The 20,697-nt window shown below is 39.0% G+C and overlaps 1 protein-coding gene across 1 annotated transcript; it reads left to right on the forward strand.

Annotated features, from left to right (window-relative positions):
- The first annotated feature begins 6,014 nt into the window (after positions 1-6,014).
- On the forward strand, positions 6,015-19,741 carry pde11al (phosphodiesterase 11a, like). The gene is made up of 20 exons (XM_072393292.1): positions 6,015-6,793; positions 7,552-7,710; positions 8,909-8,998; positions 9,559-9,699; positions 9,860-9,924; positions 10,120-10,240; positions 10,361-10,436; positions 10,522-10,589; positions 10,678-10,770; positions 11,461-11,511; positions 11,660-11,806; positions 11,898-12,005; positions 13,572-13,681; positions 13,764-13,854; positions 16,392-16,492; positions 16,710-16,787; positions 16,876-16,939; positions 18,150-18,224; positions 18,416-18,499; positions 18,615-19,741. Exons 1-20 carry the CDS (start codon positions 6,020-6,022, stop codon positions 18,939-18,941), a joined length of 2,823 nt encoding a protein of 940 aa, XP_072249393.1. The 5' UTR covers positions 6,015-6,019; the 3' UTR covers positions 18,942-19,741.
- Positions 19,742-20,697: the final 956 nt, after the last annotated feature.

Consider the following 20,697-nt stretch of genomic DNA (forward strand, 5'->3'; position numbering starts at 1 on the left):
CTCTGAGCTTGCTGTTTGTGTAAAATCTCCTGAGACAGCTCAGTGCACTGTGCTTCTGTGGAGCAAGCTCTGTACTCTGATTGACTGTGACCCATTTGATTTGAAACTGGTGCCTCATTATTTGTAGCTACGATCTCTTGTGGCCTCTGCTGGTTTATAGTTGCAGAAGAAGTCATTTGGTTTGGAACTGGAGAAGTACTTTGGAGTCCAGCAGCAGTGGGACTGCAGGTGCTCCTCCCCACATTAATCTCCCATTTTCCTCCAAGTCTACGTTTTGATTTAGATGGATGATATGCAGGAAAGGACCTTTCTTGCTAAGGAGAAAATCATTTGCATCAGTATTTCATATGATACATATTACTGTGAAATTGTAAGAGGTAATTTACCAGTGGTGCAGAGTGTGAGTTCATCCAAGTGGGGTTACTTATTTTTTCCTTGAAATCATCTATCTTCAAAGGATTTGCTGGGCCTGATCCTTAAAAATGATATCAAACACAAAGCCAGATTATTGATAATTAACTGAAAAATCTCAAAATTCTAATTACTTGCTTATTTTTAGTAAGTAGTTCTACAAACAACTATTGATTAAATTTCAACTACAAAAAGGCTTTGTGTTCATGTTCTTTCCAGGTTTTTGTCAACATCGTTTTGACATCTTACCTGTATATTGTATTTGGTAGGAGGTGATCCACTGAGTTCTCTCTAAATTTCTAAGCATGTTGCTTGTGCGCTCCGATAATGTCAAATCCCAGTCACGCAGTTTAGGGTTGGGCAGTATTGTTTTTGGAGGAGCGGGGTAGAAAACTTGATTGTCTTCTTTTAATGGATTCGTCTGCTGAAAGGAGGTGATGAAAGACAAGTTATGTTTGATTTGACTACAGTTATATTTTATTTAGTATGTCTTAGTACCTACATCCAAGAAGCCATTTTCTCCTGTCCACATAACAGCCTTTTTTCTGGTTTTCACTGGTGCTCCTAAGATCTCGTGTCTGTATGGGCCACCTGTGAGCATGGATAGATTACTGACCTACCAGGCATAGTATAGGGTCCAAAAATATTATCCTAAAAATGCAACGCAAGCTCTAGAAAAAGAAACACATACACACAAAACACAGAGGAAAAATTTACCACAAAAAGAAAGAAAAATACCCAAATGTAACAAAGAAAATTGACATGAAGTGAAAAATTGACTAATAAGAGATCCACGATGACACATTAGCTGAAAAATTCAAATTAATATGAATGCAAAGAAACCCAGAATTACGACAAAGATGACAACAACCAAAACAAGACCAAAATTGCTGCAAATGTGCACCAAAAAAGACACAATGCAACCAAAATGAGAAACAAAATCGTTCAAAATTACTTAAAAAAGATGAAACTACAACAAAGAGATGTATAATGACCAAAACTGACACAAAACTTACACCAAGGGGAAAAACTATGACCAATAAAAAACACAGGATGATAGAGAGATGGGTAATGACTGAAATAAGTCAAAAACTGTCACAAGTTTGGTGAAAACGTATCCAAAAAACGAGACATGTCAAGACTAAAGAAGACAAAAAGAAGAATGAAAAACTATCACAAAATTGCTGAAAAATATGTTAAATGTACGTAGAAAAATGGTATCTGCATGGTTTTTGCTTGTCATGTGTATTCTGCAGTATTGGTGCAACCAGAGGCTGTTTGACTTATAATCCGCAACTGTGTGTAAACAAACAAACACAAAAATGATCTGAGACGTGTGGAAACAATTACTCCACCATCAAATTTAGCCAAAATATATCTTACCTATAGTTTTGCGAAGCAGAGTCACATCAGGTGCTTTGTTTGGGATAAGGAGGTTAAGAAAAGGTTGGGAAGCAGCTCTGACTCCTGTTTCTGGGTCATCAGGGGAGCGGAAGGATGGAAACATTGCAAACCTAGAGATGTGGGATGAATAGGGATGCTCTCTTAAAGTGGCTATCCTGATCGTTTTCTCCCTGTAAAACAAATGAAATGAAGTGAAACGAAAGCTGATACAGCTTGAACAAAAAGGTAGATGCAGGTGCAGAGCATCGCAGAAAAGAAATCTAGCTAATATCTGTTTATGTTATGACAGAGAATGCACTCACGCTACATTTATATCAGTTGGTTTTGGTATGCTGGGGAAAAAAAGACAGCACATGTTATTACTCTGATGTAAGAAGGACTGAATGTATTGACAGTTCAGAATAACTAAAATAAAGTAATGGCTACCCACAGTTGGTCATTGAGACGACCATTTCTGCCGGTTCTGTTATAACATTGTTGACTGGTGACATGCCTGTAAAAGTGAAACAACAGTATATACCACATCTGTTATTGATTCTGCAACTGTTTAGCCTTAAAGAACTTCTTTACACTCACTCAGGTGCAGCTCCTCCATACAACTTGTGATGATTTCCATTTAAATCACTTGAGAAGCTGCTGGAGAGCTGACTCATAATTAAGGGGGGTGATGGAAGGATACTTCTCTGGAGAGAAAAAACAATATAAAAGGACAAATACTGAGAATAAAGATAGATCTTTGAGGAAACCAAACATGCTGACTCCAGCAACGGTGATATGGAAACCTTTCTGCAACAGCCATTCAAGATTATGAAGTACAGCAAAAAACAATAACCAAAACACTTACTGTCCTTCTTACTTACATTTTTCCCCTTTATCCTCTTGTTGCAGACAATCGTTCTGTTCTAGACAATGTTAAAGTTTTGTCGACCAAACAGGACTTACTTCCTCCTCTTGCTTCTGATCAGTGAGGTGGGTTTAAATTTCTGCGACAGCCAGACTGACGCTGTTGGATAAACAATGGGATCACCGTGAGTGACACCCAATCCAGCCCACAGCACACAGAGTGTTAGCAGAGGGGCCTTTATAGGTTTGAACTAGCTAAAAACTGATACATCTCCGAAATCTTAAGTTTCCAAGGAGCAGCATAATATCAACTGTGAGTATCTGTTTTTAATCTTTGTCGTTGGATAATGTTGGATATGCCGTATTTTGTTACTTTTATAGCTTTAGTAGCAGCGGGCAATCACTGCTCATGATGTCCATCACCCAGTCATCAAGTGTGGCTCTGATAATAGAACACATTCACGGCTTACTGCCCACATACAAATACGCATATGGTGGAATGAAAATCTAGCTGGCTCCGGCGAGCACATACTGACACCAGATACATGCTGTGTGCGATTGGTATTTGGTTACAGGAGTCATATATCATTGTCCCCATTCCTATGCAATATAGAAAGGGTGAGATAGATACTGCCTATGTCCCTTAGTGAATGCTGCTTAATATGTCCAAAGATATCAGTCGCAGGGTAAAAGTTCATCTCGAGCAGACACTCATCCTGTTCTCATGATTACAATGTGTCTTCTCATTTTGTTGGACATCTTCATGGATTTAGTGGATGCTGTCCATTGTGCTGCCACTCTGTCATTACTTTCTTACAGTACCCGCCTTTGATGCAAAGGACAATCGTGTAATTATAGATCAAAGCGCGAGAAGTGCCTTGAATTAACATAATACAAGGATTTAACCTGTTTTGAAAAAGGCACTGTCAGGATAGTTTCTAATATTTCAATTTCAAAGGAAGTCTGTTTTGTATCAATTCTCAAGCCTTTTTTGATTTCATTTTGTGCTTGCTAAGAAAATCAGTCTGACGTGGACTTGTCTGCAAATGATTTTTAATTAATTCATACATCTTCCCATTGAAACTGCCTCCAGTTTTTAAGCACTGGTAAACAACAGCTGATTAATTTGAAAATAGAATTCTATAGATATATCAGATGTTGGGGTGATTCAAAGCTTATTGATACTGATCCTAAAGCCTCTAATGTCCAAATATAGATTCTTCAAGATTCTTATTGTTTGATTGAAATATCTGATTTGTGTGGCTTTCTGAGACAAACACAAATTGAAGGCCTCCTTAAATACATTGAGAATCTGACTGAAACATCGACTCATACATTTTTGAGGCCTTTAGATGAGTGAACACACCTGATATATACTTCTTGCTCCTTAAATCATCAGAAACCTAAAAACTGTACCAGCACATATTATCAATGCAGCTCCCTCTCCCCAGACATGACATGGATTGCTTTCCAAAGCAGCAAAGCTTACCTTGTTTGTTAGTTAACCAGACCCATATTTTGCATTCTGCTTTTTAATTGGGATTCTCAAGAGACCTTGTCCAAAATCTCAGCAAAACGCCCAAGTCCTATCAAGCAGTCAAAGCTAAGTCCACTAACCAATTACTCTGTTCTGCCCCAGCAGAGACGCTGCTCTACGGATTACATTTCCTGCTACTGCATTGCAAATGCGCCACAGCCTGCAGTGATTTCCCTAATATTTAGTTATTGTGCAGGTTCAAGCTGGTGGTTAACCCCTGCAGGATTCATCACACCAAGAGAAATTCAACTTAAAGTATTGGCTACCTCTTACCGGTCCTTCATATCCAAATAACCACTGAAACTCTGTGAGAAATTAGTTCACTTCTCTGTGCAATGTTAAATGCAGTTTGGACGAGAAAATCCATTTGTTTCTGGTAGAAGAAAGATTGTAGCGATAGTTTAGAGACTTTGTCAGAGCCTGTTTCATTTGTGACTTTTCTACCATCCATCCTCTTATGGTCAGGGGACCCAGCTGACCCAGTTGGCAATCCATCCTTGTCTCCACTGGTGGACTACAAGCTTCCTGAAGAGGTTCATGAACAGGCATGATGCGGAACTCATAAGCGTGCTCTGAAAAGCACATAGTTCCAGTGAATATTTCTTAAAATTTCATGTTTCCAAAGATTGAAAGTCACAATTTCAGAACCGGAGTGGAAGAGGGAGTGTGTGGGTGTTTGTATGAGTGCGAGTTTGGCTTCAAGGTATTACACAAAAATGTGTTTTGTCTCTGCAGAACCTTTTAAAATAAATATTTTGAGGCAAATCACATATGTGACAGGGATGTTTCTCCAGCTGAATGCATCATTGTGGCAAAGAATTTTCTTTGAGGATTTTTGTGTTCTTTCTCCATCTATTCAGTCACATTTTGTGAGATGGGAGCCAAGTGCCCTTGAGTTATTCAGAGCTGTTCATAAGAAAAGATGAGATGGTCACAGTTGCTTTTATACTCATTCAACCCACCTCATCTATCTATCTATCTATCTATCTATCTATCTATCTATCTATCTATCTATCTATCTATCTATCTATCTATCTATCTATCTATCTATCTATCTATCTATCTATCTATCTATCTATCTATCTATCTATCTATCTATCTATCTATCTATCTATCTATCTATCTATCTATCTATCTATCTATCTATCTATCTATCTATCTATCTATCTATCTATCTATCTATCTATCTATCTATCTGTCTATCTATCTATCTATCTATCTATCTGTCTGTCTGTCTGTCTTGAACATTGAGCTTAAGTTGTCCTTTTTAATCAGTCTCGTGACTGCATATTTAAAAAACTGCTTCTGCCTGCACGTTTTAAATGTGGAATAAATGACACTTCACATCGACACTTTTTAATACAAGTCCTGCACCAAGTGTCCCCGATAGCACAGAATAAAAAGAGCGAGTGATAAGCCTGCCTTGCAGTTTTTCTTTTTTTTTTTGTTTGTTATCTTTTTTTTCAGTTTCTGGTAGGAATATATATAGGCGCCGCGTTTTTCCACAACTCTGCATAAAATTCCACAGAAATCCTTCAGAGACACAGCTCAGCCTTCCGTTTGACTGACAGTTGTAGTTCGTCTCACATTCGTCATCAATTCGGTTTAAAGTAAAGTGAATCAGTCGGAGCATTTCTGCTCCCAGTAATTTAGGGGAGAGTTTACAATGGACTGACAAAGACTGGGAAGGGATGAAAAAATGTTTTGAGGACATCACTTTCCCGAGAAGCTCGGTTGTAGCAGCCTCACCTCGTCATCTACTCGCCTCTAACTCTTGCTCTATTGCATTTGAGCGTCTATTTGGCTCTCACATCAGCTTTCACCATGACTGCATTTGACTTCTCGGATGTTGAAGCGTTTTTGGACTGTCACCCGGATTTATTCGAGGAGTATCTCGTTCGGAGAGCGAAATGTGATCAGGTAAGCAGGTGGATGAAGGAGCATCAGCCGTCGAAAGTGTCCACAGCCGAAGAGAAGCGGGGCGCTGCCATGGACCCGCTCTGGCCGACCAGCGCCGACGGGCTCCGGCGTAGATCGTCTCACATGGAGCTGCGGCGGAACTTCGCCCGCTCCAAAGCCACCACTGCGCACCGCACATACGACGAGCATGTGAGCTTGAGCGAACACGAGTCCCAGTCAAGCATGAGGCGTCGTGCGCTCCTGCGTAAAGCCAGCTCGCTGCCTCCGACTACCGCGCACATCCTGAGCGCTCTGCTGGAATCTAGAGTCAACGTGCCTCAGTATGCGTCCAGCGCCATCGACTACAAATACAGACTTAGAGAAACCAACGAGAGGGAGTTTTTCTTAGAGTTGGTAAAGGATATCTCCAATGATCTAGACCTGACCAACCTGAGTTATAAGATCCTGATCAATGTGTGCATCCTCGTGGATGCAGACAGGTGCTCGCTCTTCCTCGTTGAGGGACCTGCTAACAAGAGGACACTGGTGTCCAAGTTCTTTGATGTGCACTCAGGCACCACAGTCAGACCATCATCCAGCACTCTGAACTCCAATGAAGTTCAAGTGCCATGGGGTAAAGGTATAATTGGCTATGTGGCAGAGCATGGAGAGACTGTAAACATCTCAAACGCATATGAGGTAAAGGGTTAACATTTTCATACGTTTGCAAAAGATAACTCGCTTAGTTTTGGTAATTTGAGATTTGAATTATAATTATAAACTTAAATAATAACTTAAACAACGCCTTTCAGATTGGAGTTGTACAGGCACATTTCCACATTAAATGTATCCAGGGCTTAAAAAACCCCAAAAAGAATGAATAACCAGTAAGTTAATTTAACGCCGAACGACGGTGGTTAGTCATCAAAGCTAAAAACTTTAGTGCATTTGAGACACGTCAATTGTGCTATAAAAAAAGAAAGAAAACAAATAAGATTAACCCATAAGCCACCGTGAAAGGCAGGAAAGCAAGCGATACAATTATTTGAGCTTCCCACTGGCCAGATCGTGTCTTGCGCACCACATCATTATCTCATGGCCCTGGGCTGCTGGGGTGGCTGAGGCAACATGATGATATGGATACCCCTGCGGACTATTACCGCAACAGTATAGATATGTAACAGCGAAGGGTATTACAGTTTCCCTGCATAGAGGACAGTGAAAAATACTGGCTCTTGCAGAACTGCGAATTGAAATAGCCAAGAAGCTGCAGCTTATGTACAGCATTCTGTAACAACTCCATCGGTGGTACTTTACTGTATGTGCAAAACCCAAATGTTGAAGAGACGTGGCTCAGGCGAGGAGGTCACCTGTACTGCCAGTGAATGACGTATTTGTGTTAAATGTGGGATTAAATGGATGATGTCTAACATCTGTTTATATGACAACAATTCCAGGACCACCGCTTCAGTGATGAAATAGACAAGTTAACCGGCTACAAGACTCAGACCATCCTCTGCATGGCCATCTGTAACAGTGATGGGGAAGTCATTGGTGTTGTGCAAGCAATTAACAAAAATCCGATGGGCACCCCTTTTTCTGAGGATGATGAGAAGGTGAAGCTCTATTGTGCTGAAATATACACTCATTATCATTCTTACTGTTGTAGTTTGTGCTATTGGCTATATTTTAGAGAGGGTGTTAAAATTGGATTGGAGCATTACCCCCCCCCCCAAACACACACACGCACACACACGCACACATACGCACGCACAGCCACACACAAGCAGTAACAGTTATTGCAGAGTTGCCTGATCCATGCAACTGAGATGTTTGCACTCTGAATCTTCTTAATGGCTGTGGAGAGGAGCAATGTGTTCCCTTTGAAGAAAAATACCAGAAAAATTAAGAGAAGAGGTCAAGCTTTTACTCGAGCAGAGCGCATTGAATATGTGTAGCTGTGAATATATAAACACACGCTTAGGAAACATGGTTTGAGTTAATGCACCATCGGTTGCTCCCTGAGCCATCAAAATGAAATGGGTCTCTTGAATGTGCATGAATTATAGCTTCATTTGCAGTTCCACAGCTTACAAATGCTATTTCAATCCTTCTGTTTGTTGATGATATACACTGTGCATTTTGCAGATTTGAAAAATGTTGGCTTCTTGATCAGATGAGAAATCAGGCAACGAAAAACTGATCCCGTGTCTCATTATGCTTAATGAATTTTAAAGAAATGAAATCCATAAATAAAAGCAGATAATTGAGCAGATTCTTACATGTTTATAGATTGGATACTTTTCCAGCAGTCCATTGCATTGAGTAGCAAATACAAGGTTTGTCCACAAGGTGGCAGAGTAAATTTCTGTAAATCTGAATGCATTGTGAACTTCTCTCACTCTCACTTTAACTTCAGAAAAATACGTTTCTAGTCATTTAAGCTTTTTTTTTAAATATAATGTTTGGATTTGACAGACAAAATAACATGTTGCTAAAGTTAAGGAAAAATAAAGCAACTTCCTGCAACAAAGTGAAAGTTAAGAAAAAAACTTCATCTGCCGGTTTATCTAGACATTTTAAGTCCTCTGATGTCTCTCTAGGTCTCTTTCCCTAAATCAATACTTCATTAACAGGAAATCTATCCAAGAGAAAGTTGTGCTGAGAAGTGGCTGACTCAATCATGACTTTCTATCTGCACCACCACATTCTCTGTTTCTCTTTGATGCCCTTTAATTTAGCATAGAAATAGCTATTGTTTAAGGATGGTTTATAAACGGCTTTCACCACTTTTTTTTTTGTGCTTTAAATCAGGTGCTGCAGATGTACCTGCCCTTCTGTGGAATATCGATTTCCAATGCCAAGCTGTTTTCAGAGTCTCGCAAGGAGTATGAAAGGAGTAGGGTGAGAGGTTCTTAAGTGTTCCTTTTGAAAAGATGCTTCATCTTTGTAAGAGCGTTTAAGATTATTTAAATTTTTATAAGAAGTACAAACAACTCCATTTACAAAAAGTGGGCAAACTTGGTAATATGTAAATCGAAACAGAATATATTGAATCTTATGAACCAATATTTTGTTCACAATTGAACATGGAAAATTGTTGAAAGTTGAAAGTGAGACATTTTACTATTTCATCCAAAGCATTAGCTTATCTTGGATTTATGGCTGTAATGTGTTTAAAATATGTTGGCGCAGTTCCATGTTTACAACTGTGTAGCATCCTCTCTTCTTTTAATAACAGTCTGTAAACATCTGGGCCAGTTGCTGGACCTTTGGGAGAGGAATGTTGTCCCATTGGATGGCTCCTTTCCTCTAAAGAGGAGTCGAGATACCAGCTATTTCTAGTCAGTTTAAGTTTAAACTCAGGGAGGTCACATTGCCACGGCCCCTGAAGTAGCCTTTAACATGACAATATTAACACAATGTTATACACATAAAACAAATCTTGTGTTTGTATAACACAGGCTTTGTTAGAGGTGGTTAATGACCTGTTTGAAGAGCAGACCGACCTGGAGAAGATTGTCAGGAAGATCATGCAGCGAGCGCTAACACTGCTGCAGTGTGAACGCTGCTCTGTGCTTCTTCTGGAGGACATAGACTCACCTGTGAGACCTTTTATGTTGTTGCTAATGAATTTTGAAAACTTACCAGCTGTGTGCGATGAAGGCAGTCCAGGTTTATTTAAACCCTACAGCATTTTGTGCAAAACACTTCATTGTTGTTACATACAGATGTAGGTTGTGTTGATGCATGACTTTTCCACAGGTAGTGAAGTTCTCCAAGACGTTTGAGCTCATGTCTCCCTTGTGCAACATGGACCGAGACATTAGGTAAGAGAGCCTTTTAGGATGCTGCACATAAACACAAACCATACAGTTAATGGATACATATGGATGTGACGAGCATCACACAAGTTCACAATTGGCTAAGGGAATCGAGCAAGAATATTACAGTAATTCATCTACTATTCATATTTCCAGTATTAACTGAAAATTATTTTCCCTTTGTGTTATTGGCCACATCAGCATGGAGAAGTTATCCTGCTCTGACTGGCTGATCAATAACAGCATTGCTGAGCTGGTGGCTTCCACAGGACTGCCTGTTAACATCAGTGATGTGTGTCAGGACCCACGCTTTGATGCTGAGGTGTGGACCCAGTGCTTTATTTAACAGAACTTTGAGAACTTAATTGACGCTTTTAAAAATGACCCAGATGCATAAATAATTATTGCCCAACACCCCAACTGTCTGATTCTGTATTTAAAGGCAGATCAGGCCTCAGGCTTTCACATCAGATCAGTCTTGTGTGTTCCCATCTGGAATCGAACTCATCAAATAATTGGTAGGTCTGCCAGAAATTGCCCATTTTATTTTATCAGAGGGCAGTTTTCGTGCAGCCATCAAAGATTTATGTGCGTTTTCTTCAGGTGTGGCACAAATTCTGAATCGCCTTGACAGGAAGACGTTCAGTGATGCAGATCAGAGACTGTTTGAGGTCAGCTGCTTGAGGTTCTGATAAAAGTTTGCGTGTGTAGTGTCACAGATGATTTACTAAATGTTACAGTCTTCTTCTTTGAGTACAGGCTTTTGTGATCTTCTGTGGGCTTGGGATCAACAATACCATGATGTACAACCAAGTTAAGAAGACATGGGCCAAACAGTCAGTAGCACTGGATGTAAGCAAATTAATCCTAATTCTATTTCACCTGCCACATCATTACTGTGGAGTGTATAAAATTTCAAGCATGAATTTTCCATCTTTTACCAATTATCAGATCCTACCGTTCTCTTTATATCAACAGTATGATAATGATGTTTGATGTGATAACATTGACACTCAAATCCCCGACAAAAGCTATATGAAAAAGTTTTTTTATAAGAAGTATAGAAATCTGTTCAAAGCGTATGTATGAGATGAATGTTGTGTCAGTAATTAATGCTAATCTTTACAGCGGCTCCTCACATTCATTAGCTTCTTCCACTGTGTTCTGCTCCACTGCCCGTTATCTAACCTGAGCAGCCACATTATCCTCAGAAAACACGATTCTGCTTCTCTACAAATAAATATTTCAGCTGCTTTCAATAATTCATAATACATGTGCCAGTCTGCTCACCTCTCATCAAAGACAACACACACCCTGTTATTTCTGTCACATAATCTTTGTTGTTTCTTTAATTACCTGGCAGATTGGATTCATTTATTTATTTTTTCGTATTTTCTGCATTACAAGGTTGCAATGCAACAAACTGGTATTAAAATGATATTTGATTCTGATCCTAATTAAGGCCATAGCCTTGTAGCTTTGCATCAGCACCAGAATCAGTCCTCTACATCTCACTAGCTTGCATGATTTCTGCTTTTTCAGATGTTGTCTTATCATGCCACCTGCTCCAAAGTAGAAGTTGACAGACTCAAGGTAATGTGCTAACTTGAATATAATCAATCTATCAAATTTGTCAGTGGTTAAGGGGTGACATATAATTAGTACTTTGAGTGCTGATTACCATTCTGCCGTCTTTCCTTGGCGCTGAGTGATTGAAAGCTCTGTCGTCTCCTCCCCAAAGGCTGCCAAGATCCCCCTGAGCAGCGAGCTGGGCATAGATGAGTTCCACTTCAATGACTTCTCTTTGGACAATGACGCCATGATCACAGCATCACTCCGGATGTTTCTGGAACTTGGTGTTGTGCAAAAGTTTAAAATTGACTATGAGGTGAAACGCTCGAAGACGTCCTATAAGATGCGTCTTTGTCAGTTTTGCATATGTGTTCATATGTGTGCCACCTGTGCTTGTGTCTCCTCAGGTTTTGTGCCGCTGGCTTCTGACTGTGAGGAAAAACTATCGAACTGTGGCGTATCATAACTGGAGGCATGCTTTCAATGTGTCACAGTGCATGTTCGTCATGATCACAGTAAGTTTCAAGATAGCTCAAGTGAAGTCAGATTTATTTATTTATTTTTTATTTATAAAAGTAATGGTCAAAGCAGAGTCAAACAAATTTTTATATCGGCAGGCAAAAATTCTGTTTCTGTAAAATAATTATGTGAGTAGAGGATGATCTGCTCTACAAAAAGCATACAAGTAACTATGAAACAATTAAAAAATTAAAACATTTGTCGAAAGGATGCCATGCAGATATTAGTGGATCCTAAGAAACGTGCACCCTGTTCTTAGATAAATGTTTACGAGGGTGATTGATCATCGCTAAATGAATAAAGCCTTGAGCTTCTTTTTTATTTCTGGTCATTTTGAATTGTAGATAATTGGAAATAAAATAATGGGAAATAAACTTATGTAATATGTGGAAGACATTTTTAAACTTATATAATTTCTTTTACAAAGTAGAACATTTTTTTACTCTCTTAACCTATGCACAATCTGCTCTGCAAAGGTCTTAACCCACACCTCACCCTAAACTTTCTTTTGGGCAAAAGTTCTCCAGGAATTCTCGTGTTTTCAAAAAGTTTAACTTTGGCTGATTTTTCAGCCATTTCCAGTCTAGAGCTTGTACCCGACCTTTTTCAGAGGAATATGTTGTTTTATCGTATAGTTTTGTTCTGTTTTTCTTTTTTAAAGTCACGTAACACGGACCTATGACTCATTCAAACATAAAAAAGGAAACTCAAGGATTGAATCAGCATTGTGTCTACACATAACAGACCAGAAAAGAGCCAATCTAAAAGTGTTTCTTTTGGCACTTCGTTACTAGCAACCTGTTGCAAGGACACATAATTTGCTCCTATTTATTTAATTTCATCTACAACAAAGACTAAAGACCACACAATTTGACATATGTTATTAAATAGTATTTTGCATCAACAAGGTAATTCATAAAGATCTTCTAGCTGAAAACATGTCATATCTCAGTCATATACTGCATTTTGTTTTACATTTGCACGTGTTACAATAAATATCGATACTTTTTTTGCTGCTTTCCTTGCAATATGAAAAATAAGGAGTGGTTCAAGACTTTAACACAGCACTTGTATTCATCTGTAGAAAGTGCAAACCAGTTTTCTAGTATGTATATCAATCCTCTGTAACATGTTACATGTCTGTGCCTTCTCTTTGCCTGGGTGCTCGCTTGCACTTTGAGCGAACAAATTACCTTGACAGCAAAAGCAAATCAGACAGCATTCAAAATGACGCTTACAACAAAGACAACAAGCTTTTGTGGTTGTTTTTAAGCTTGCCATGAGGTGGAATTCTTGGTGGAATTCAAATTAAACTAATCAACAAGCAGCCAATAAACAAAACAGCCCTAAAAACATCAAAGTACTGTTTGGGGTAAAGCAATGAAGAGAATGGAAATTTATTTTTCCCAAAGGAAAATTATATTGTTACAGTATTTTTTTGCAAACAATCATCACAAGCTTTAATTATGAGTGTTTAACTATGTATGCAGAAAGCTATCCTATCCTATCGTATCCCATATCTTATCCTATGGATTGTTGACCATTAGCTTTGCCTTGTACAGACAGCCAATTTCCAGGATGTTCTGTCAGATGCTGAGACACTTGCACTGATGGTCGGCTGCTTGTGCCACGACTTAGACCACCGAGGCACAAACAACGCATTTCAAGCTAAGTAAGTCACAGCAAGACGTGGGTAATAATGGACAGGTGTCCTGCTGGTACCAGAAAGACTCACTGCTCTGTTATCACTGCAGGACCGGCTCTGCTCTGGCTCTGCTGTATGGAACCTCAGCAACCCTGGAGCATCATCACTTCAACCATGCTGTCATGATCCTACAGAGTGAGGTCAGAACAGTATTTATTGATGTATTTGGAATGCTCAAGTAAAAGGTTTGAAATTAAACAAACTTGCAATTACGTATTTCAGACATTTGAATGTTAATGTAACCAGTTACTAAGGAAAAATAAAACAGAATATCTTAAGTGTAGCAGGGTGTCTGCTGTAGCTTTTAGGGATTTTTGAAAAGCTTTCTTCCCTAACATGTGCCCTCTCTTAGATGTTAGCAATTTTGATGTAATGTATTTTTTAATTAATCAGGCAGTCTAATTGAATCATTCAAAAAAATAAGAGACACGATAACATGGTTCACTCACAGGAACACAACTGGCAGATGGAACCACCACAAAAAAATAGTTCAAACCAATACAATGATAGTTAACAGTCAATTAAAATGGGCCCTTTATAGTCATGATATGTAACATTAAATATGGATCAATTCTCCCAGAAAAAACTGAGGCTTTACATCTAACAAGAATGATGTAGGGCTTCAGTGTGAGGGCAGTTTGTTATTCATTACATTCATAAGGTGCTTAGTACCTCAAACCTGCTAACATAATAAGAGAATATGTATAAGCAGCTACTGGATCGTGTACTGTAGTTCCTAAACTTCATTGAGAAAACACACGTGACTTAGTTTGAAAGATTCAAAAGTAGCACTTTATGAACTAATATTATGAGATGCTTATTTCTTCTTGACTGCCTATACAACTGTTTTGATATAAAGAGAATATGATGAGTATGAAACTTATGACATATCCTGTTTAACAGCTGGAGGGATGGAACAGCAAAACACCACAAAATATCTCTGCATAGGACAGACATGAGCAGCCCAGTCTCAACAGAAAATATGCAAGTGATTTTAGTCTAAAACTAGCACCAAAATCCATGGCTGTAAAATTTTAGAAAACAGTATTTACCTGGGCTGTTGTTTGGTGTCAGGTAGCATTCATGGGACATGACGGAAACTGTGACCCATGAAATGTATCAAATGTAAGCATGCGGATCTTTAGAAATGCCAAACCATGTTACATATAGACCCAACCTTGTACTCTCAACTCCTAAACATTTGCGGGTGAGAAAACAGTAAAATAAATAAATAAATAATCCCTCTGCATGAAGGTCAGTGGATTGGCTGCTTCCACCATCCCCATCTTCCTAGTTATGAACACCAATAGGGTATGAAAAGGTGGACATAGTCATGTTAGAATACGTATGAGGACACAGAATATTGATGGGTTGACAAATCAAAACTTAACCATGATCATTGTAGGAAGCATGTTTTTTTCACGAGGACCAATATCGTTATTTCATGTTCTGTCATGAGATTAGGTTGATATAAAGGCTGACACAATGGTGTCATTATTGGATAAGGACAGACATTCTTTCACTCAATATTAGAAGCATAGTTTGAGTTTAGATATTTAGACCAGATGCTCACTGTGAACCATGAACAGAAATCGAATCAAACTTTTGATGTCAGGATAGTCTGAGCCGCTGGTCAAGGAGGAGAAGACTGTACCTGGTCTAATGTGCATTTAAAACTACATTGTGATTGAGAAGCGTTTTGTGCAAAGAATTAGAGACAGACTGATGATGAGTTAGAGACTGGACTGGAGCCTAGGTCGCATAAAAATCATCATCGTGTCATCAGCAAAAAATAGAGATTATTGTATTCATTTGGAAGTGAGTTGAGTTAAGAATTGCACATAGTTGTGCATTAATCAGAAATAACAGGACAAAAGAGACATCATCTCTTTTGTGTAAGGCTACTGAGGCACATTTCTGCAGAACTGGATACCTTTAAATATTCGTTTAAAAACATGTGCTAAACATGAAAAAGATTCAGGGGCTCTTATTGGTGAAGATGATGTGGGTCATTGATCTGCATGAGAGTTACTGCATGGTTTTCAGTTGAAAATGTGGACAACTCAACAAACTGAAAGAGAATTTACAGCTGGTGGAGGCTGGAGCATCTGGGGCTCCCTCTGCTGGACAGATTTGATAATTGGCCACAGTTGGATTTGAAGGCATATTTAATTTAAAATATTAAACCATTTTTAACTATGACCATTTGTAGAGGGATAATCTACATTAGCTATAAAAAAATAAATAAAGAAAATGAAATAAAAAACAACAACAGCACTTATTGTCTTTCACTTCGTCTCTACTCGCCTTTTTGAAAATGCAGCCTCTGGGATAGCAGAGAGCAGCTGATGTGCAATTTCAGCTATGGGATGATGCTGTGCACAAATTGCTGAGAGCCAACACCAGTAACCACTAGTTTCATCGGGGGGAGGGGTGCTTTGTTTCAGGTGTGGATCGGTTTGATCACTAGCAGTGTTCTGCATTGATTTCTTTTAAAAGAGGTCAGAGAAAGTCCATACACATTGCTAATTAAAATTGCTAATGGCGCCTTCATTTGACAGTGACCGATGACTTTACCAATCCACTGGACTAAGGGGACATTTTAGCTTCTTTTACCAATCTTTACCTGCTTTTGTGTTGGTACTTATTCAGTATACTGTTGTGTTTTCTTTTGCAGGGCCACAATATCTTTGCAAACCTCAGCTCTAAAGAGTATAGCAACATGATGCAACTATTGAAACAGGCCATTCTCTCCACAGACCTTACTTTGCACTTTGAGTGAGTGGTCCTTTCAGTTTATGACTGGTAAAACACAAGTTTTCCTTATACAGATTGTTGAATACATTCTTGTAAGTTATTGGTAGAGTTAACTTTCTTCTCTTTTCTTGTTACCAAGAGCCCATGTGTTTAAAGAAAATGGTCTTGGGGTGTTTTCCTATACTTCCGAACATTTTGTGTTTTGTTTTATGTTTGACTGTCTCTTTGAACTGAAAAGGCGCAGAACCAAATTCTTTGAGTATGTTCTGTCTGGAGAATTCAGCTGGACAGATGAAGGGCAAAGAGAAGTTCTCAGGTTTTTAAGCTTGTGCTTAATAATGCAAAATCAGTTTAACTGTGATGAGCACATAGGTGGTTGAAACCAGCTTTAATATCATCAACAGGTCTATGCTGATGACCTCATGTGATCTGGGAGCTGTCACTCGTCCCTGGAAGATATCCAAACAGGTTTGAGTCAGTCTTGATAAGTCTAGCCACCTTCCAGTTGCCTGTTCTTCCTGTGCATGAGTTTGTTCTCTCTAGGTACTTCGGCTTCCTCCTACCATCCCAAAACATACATGTTATGTTAATTGGTGATTTTAAATTGATCCTGGGAGTGAGTGTGAGTGTGCATGGTTGTCTGTCTCTGTGTGTCTCTGTGATGGACTGGTGACCCATCTAGAATATACCTTGGCCCTTGACCGATGGCAGCTGGTATGGGCTCCAGCCCCCCTGAATTGGATTAAGCGGGTATAGAAAATGGATGGATGGATGCTTTCTACTATGAGAAGGGTGTAAGCCTCCAAAGCGTTCTAAAAAACTTCAGCTAAGTTTGGTTTGCTGGGAAATCTCCCAGTAAAGTCCAGTTAGCTGGCTAATCCACTCCACTCACTAATCTACTTACTTTTAATCGGACATGGAGATGTGTTTGGCTTTTTTGCAAAGCTTAAACAGGCTTAGGTGCTCGTCCTGTTTATCCTCTATGCACATGCGAGCCAAACACAGCAACATCAGGCAAAAAAGCGAAAAACAAGTAAACAGACAAAAACGAAAGAAAAAACACGTCGATATTTCACAAAACACAACAATAAAAAAACAGAAATCAGAGTACAATGGCTTTTCACAAAACAAACGTAATGACTGACAAGCAGAAAAAAACCCCACAAACTGTTGACTCCACAAATCACAGCACAGCCGAAAACAAAAATACAACAACAAAATATGATTACAAACAACAAATGATACAAGAATTCATAAAAACGTGTTTTGGTACAATTGTGTTTTCTGTATTGTCCTGTTTTGTGTTCATTATGTTTCTTCAAAACTCTTTTAAATGTCGCTGAATTTTCTGTTTGTTGCGTCTTCTGAAATGTAATTTATGTTGAAAAATGCTGTTGTTTTGTTCTCTCTGTGTTTTAGGTTTTAGTATTGGTTTGGTTCTTTGCAGATCAGGGGACTTTTTTTCTGAAACTAAACAAAGCAGAGTTGGGAGTCAGCATATCAAAAATAAAACCCAACTAGACTAATACCACAATAATAGCAGAATTCTGCTTGCTGTATGCCTTAAAGTAAATCTATACTGTGAAGGCACCCTCCAGGCAGTTTCAATATCAAAACCCTATGTTGCATCATATATGAGTAAAATAATTAAGTAATGATTTTCCACTGATGTCTGCAGGTTGCAGAGCTGGTGACGAGTGAATTTTTTGAACAAGGTGACAGGGAGAGGTCTGAGCTTAAGTTAACTCCAGCAGTAAGTAAGAAATATTAAATTGTTTGAGAAAGTTTTATTATCACTGAGATGTTCTCTCTTATGCCGAGTTAACAGCATGCTGCAGGGGAAAATAGTTTCCTCAGGCTTCTTCAGTGTAACCAGGCTTGTGTCATATAATCATGGCGAAAGTTCAGGTGATTGGTTGACTGAAGGTTATCGTCTCTCCGTAGGCCATCTTTGACCGTAATCGCAAAGATGAACTACCTGCCTTACAGCTAGAATGGATCGATGGAATCTGTAAACCCCTTTATCAGGTAGTAACTGTTGATAACTAAAACTACTCATTCAGGTTTCATTTTGAAAAACCTAAAACAGTGATAAAATCATCATTTGGACATTTAGAAGCTATCCACCTGCTGTCTCTCCCAGGCACTTCTGAAACTCAACAGAAAGCTACAGCCAATGGTGGATGGGATAGACGCCAATCGAGAGAAGTGGCAGGAACTCTGCTTGTCCTATCAGCAGACGCGCACAGCCTCGGTGTCCAGTCAGAGTGCCCAACCAGGTCAGAATACTGAGTCCAGTAACGATGCAGAAACCTCTGAACAATTGGAGTGCACAGAGAGAGGGAAGTCAGTTAAAAATTCAAGATTTGGGTCAAAGTCTGAGTGCTGCAAGGCTCTAAGGTGCAGAGCAAACAAGGAGTCCTGTGATGATAAAGCAATGACAGCTGAGAACATAACGGGAAAGAAGTAAAGCAGAATCTTAAGCAGGGAGGTGTTTAGTAGGCTGATCCACTGAATGGTTAACATGGGACTCCTTTCTAACACATGCACTACCCTCCTCAAACTGGGTAAATGAAATGCAGATTTCATCTGCTGAGCCGATTGCCTCATCACTGTGTTTAACTCAGGAGCGGGATAAAATCCCATTGGTCAAACTCTATTTAAAGGACTGTCTCCCTATTTGTATCTGTATATCTGAAAGTATTTCATCTCTGAGATGAGAAGACTGCTGAGACCAAAGAGGTCCACTTTCTCATGTAATGTTTTTAACGGGACTGTCTCAAAGTCAAAAGCCCATTGGAATGCCTTTACAAAACATAAAGGAATCACTGTGACATTTCACATAAATGGTCAACATGAATGTAGAATGGAGCATGATCTTGTTCCTGAATGTTATAGACTGGCTGTCTTACCACAGTTACAAATCTTTGGCTGCACGGCATTATTTTCAGTATTTGATTGACAGTCAACTTGTTCTTTGAATTGCATGTAAGTCATATCAGAAATATACCTTGTTATGTTTTGATGAAAAATAAGTGTGTTAAGGCGCAGATTTTGTGAAGGTCATTGAACCCAAACCTTCCAGCCTGTTTGTATGTGAGTATGTGAGAGTATGTGTGTGCTGTTATCTTTTCATCCCTCCAAAGATGACACAGGTAATACACATGATTTTGACATTACTTTAGGAGTATGATAATTGCTTACTACAATGTTTTTGTTTAGACTTGCAGGATTCTTTTTTTTTTTTTTTACTCATCGAAGTGAAACAAACACGTGTTTGTTTTTGTAAGTTTAATTCAAAATCAGATTTAATTGAGCTTTTTTTTCTCTAAAGCCCAAGAAAGTAAATCAATTTGAAAATTCAAGCAAATTCCAGGAAAGCAAATTCAAAGTTTTGCATGGAAACGTAGTATTCGGACGTAGTCAGTTAGAATGGCCAGCCGCCCCATGAATGGGTCATTCACTTCTAAGACGATTCATTGACTGTAACACAGCTCCGTCTGGCTGGAAATGGGTTGGAAAATGCCTGAACTTTGGCTGGGAGTGGTTGCTCTGAATGACTACATTTGTATGTATGAGATAACTGTTGAATAAAATGTTAAGAGACTATTAAACAGTTTTTTTTTATGGATTTTTTTCTTCAAGAATTTCAGGGCTGGTCTGAAATCAGCGCTGCATTATGGAGCAAGTGAATAATTACAGCAAACAAAAACCAACCCCCCCACCCACCCAAAAAACAACAAAAAGACAAAAAGATTTAGCCACTAAATAGCTAGTCGCATTATCTAACAGTGCATCTGAAGACTAACTAATCTGCTTTCATGATGGAAATGCATCTTTCCTGGATATCAGAACTTGCAAGGACCTTAATTGCAGAAGAGTAATACGATTAATTATGATTTCATACATTTTGTGAAGAACAAAGTCGAAATGTGGCATCACAGCGTGGTGGACTGAAGGGCCGAGTAAACAGTCTTGTACTGTGGTAGATTAATTATGTGAAAAGCCGGCTCCACCGTGACAGAGGTTTGAGGGATGTGCAACTACTCAAAGAGACAAAATTCGAGCTGTTACTTTGACCAGAGGATGCTTGGTGCATTGATTTTGGTAACAGACGGCTGAGGATCATTTCCAACACTACCTTCTTTTTTTCACCTTTCACCATAGATAGCTGGGATTAATAAATGCATTGCTGCAGCAGTGTATCATAGCCAGAATATCTCCCT

The sequence above is a fragment of the Leuresthes tenuis genome, unplaced genomic scaffold (assembly GCF_036924035.1).
Source record: "Leuresthes tenuis unplaced genomic scaffold, fLeuTen1.0.hap1 SCAF_10, whole genome shotgun sequence".
Classification (NCBI taxonomy): Eukaryota; Metazoa; Chordata; class Actinopteri; order Atheriniformes; family Atherinopsidae; genus Leuresthes; species Leuresthes tenuis.

What these genes read in the sequence shown, in the direction of transcription:
- pde11al (XM_072393292.1), top strand. Translation starts at nt 6,020, where the DNA reads ATGACTGCATTTGACTTCTCGGATGTTGAAGCGTTTTTGGACTGTCAC. An exon ending in TCGAACTCATCAAATAATTG is followed by an intron (nt 10,437 to 10,521) that starts GTAGGTCTGCCA and finishes CGTTTTCTTCAG; the next exon opens with GTGTGGCACAAATTCTGAAT. An exon ending in TCATGATCCTACAGAGTGAG is followed by an intron (nt 13,855 to 16,391) that starts GTCAGAACAGTA and finishes TTTCTTTTGCAG; the next exon opens with GGCCACAATATCTTTGCAAA.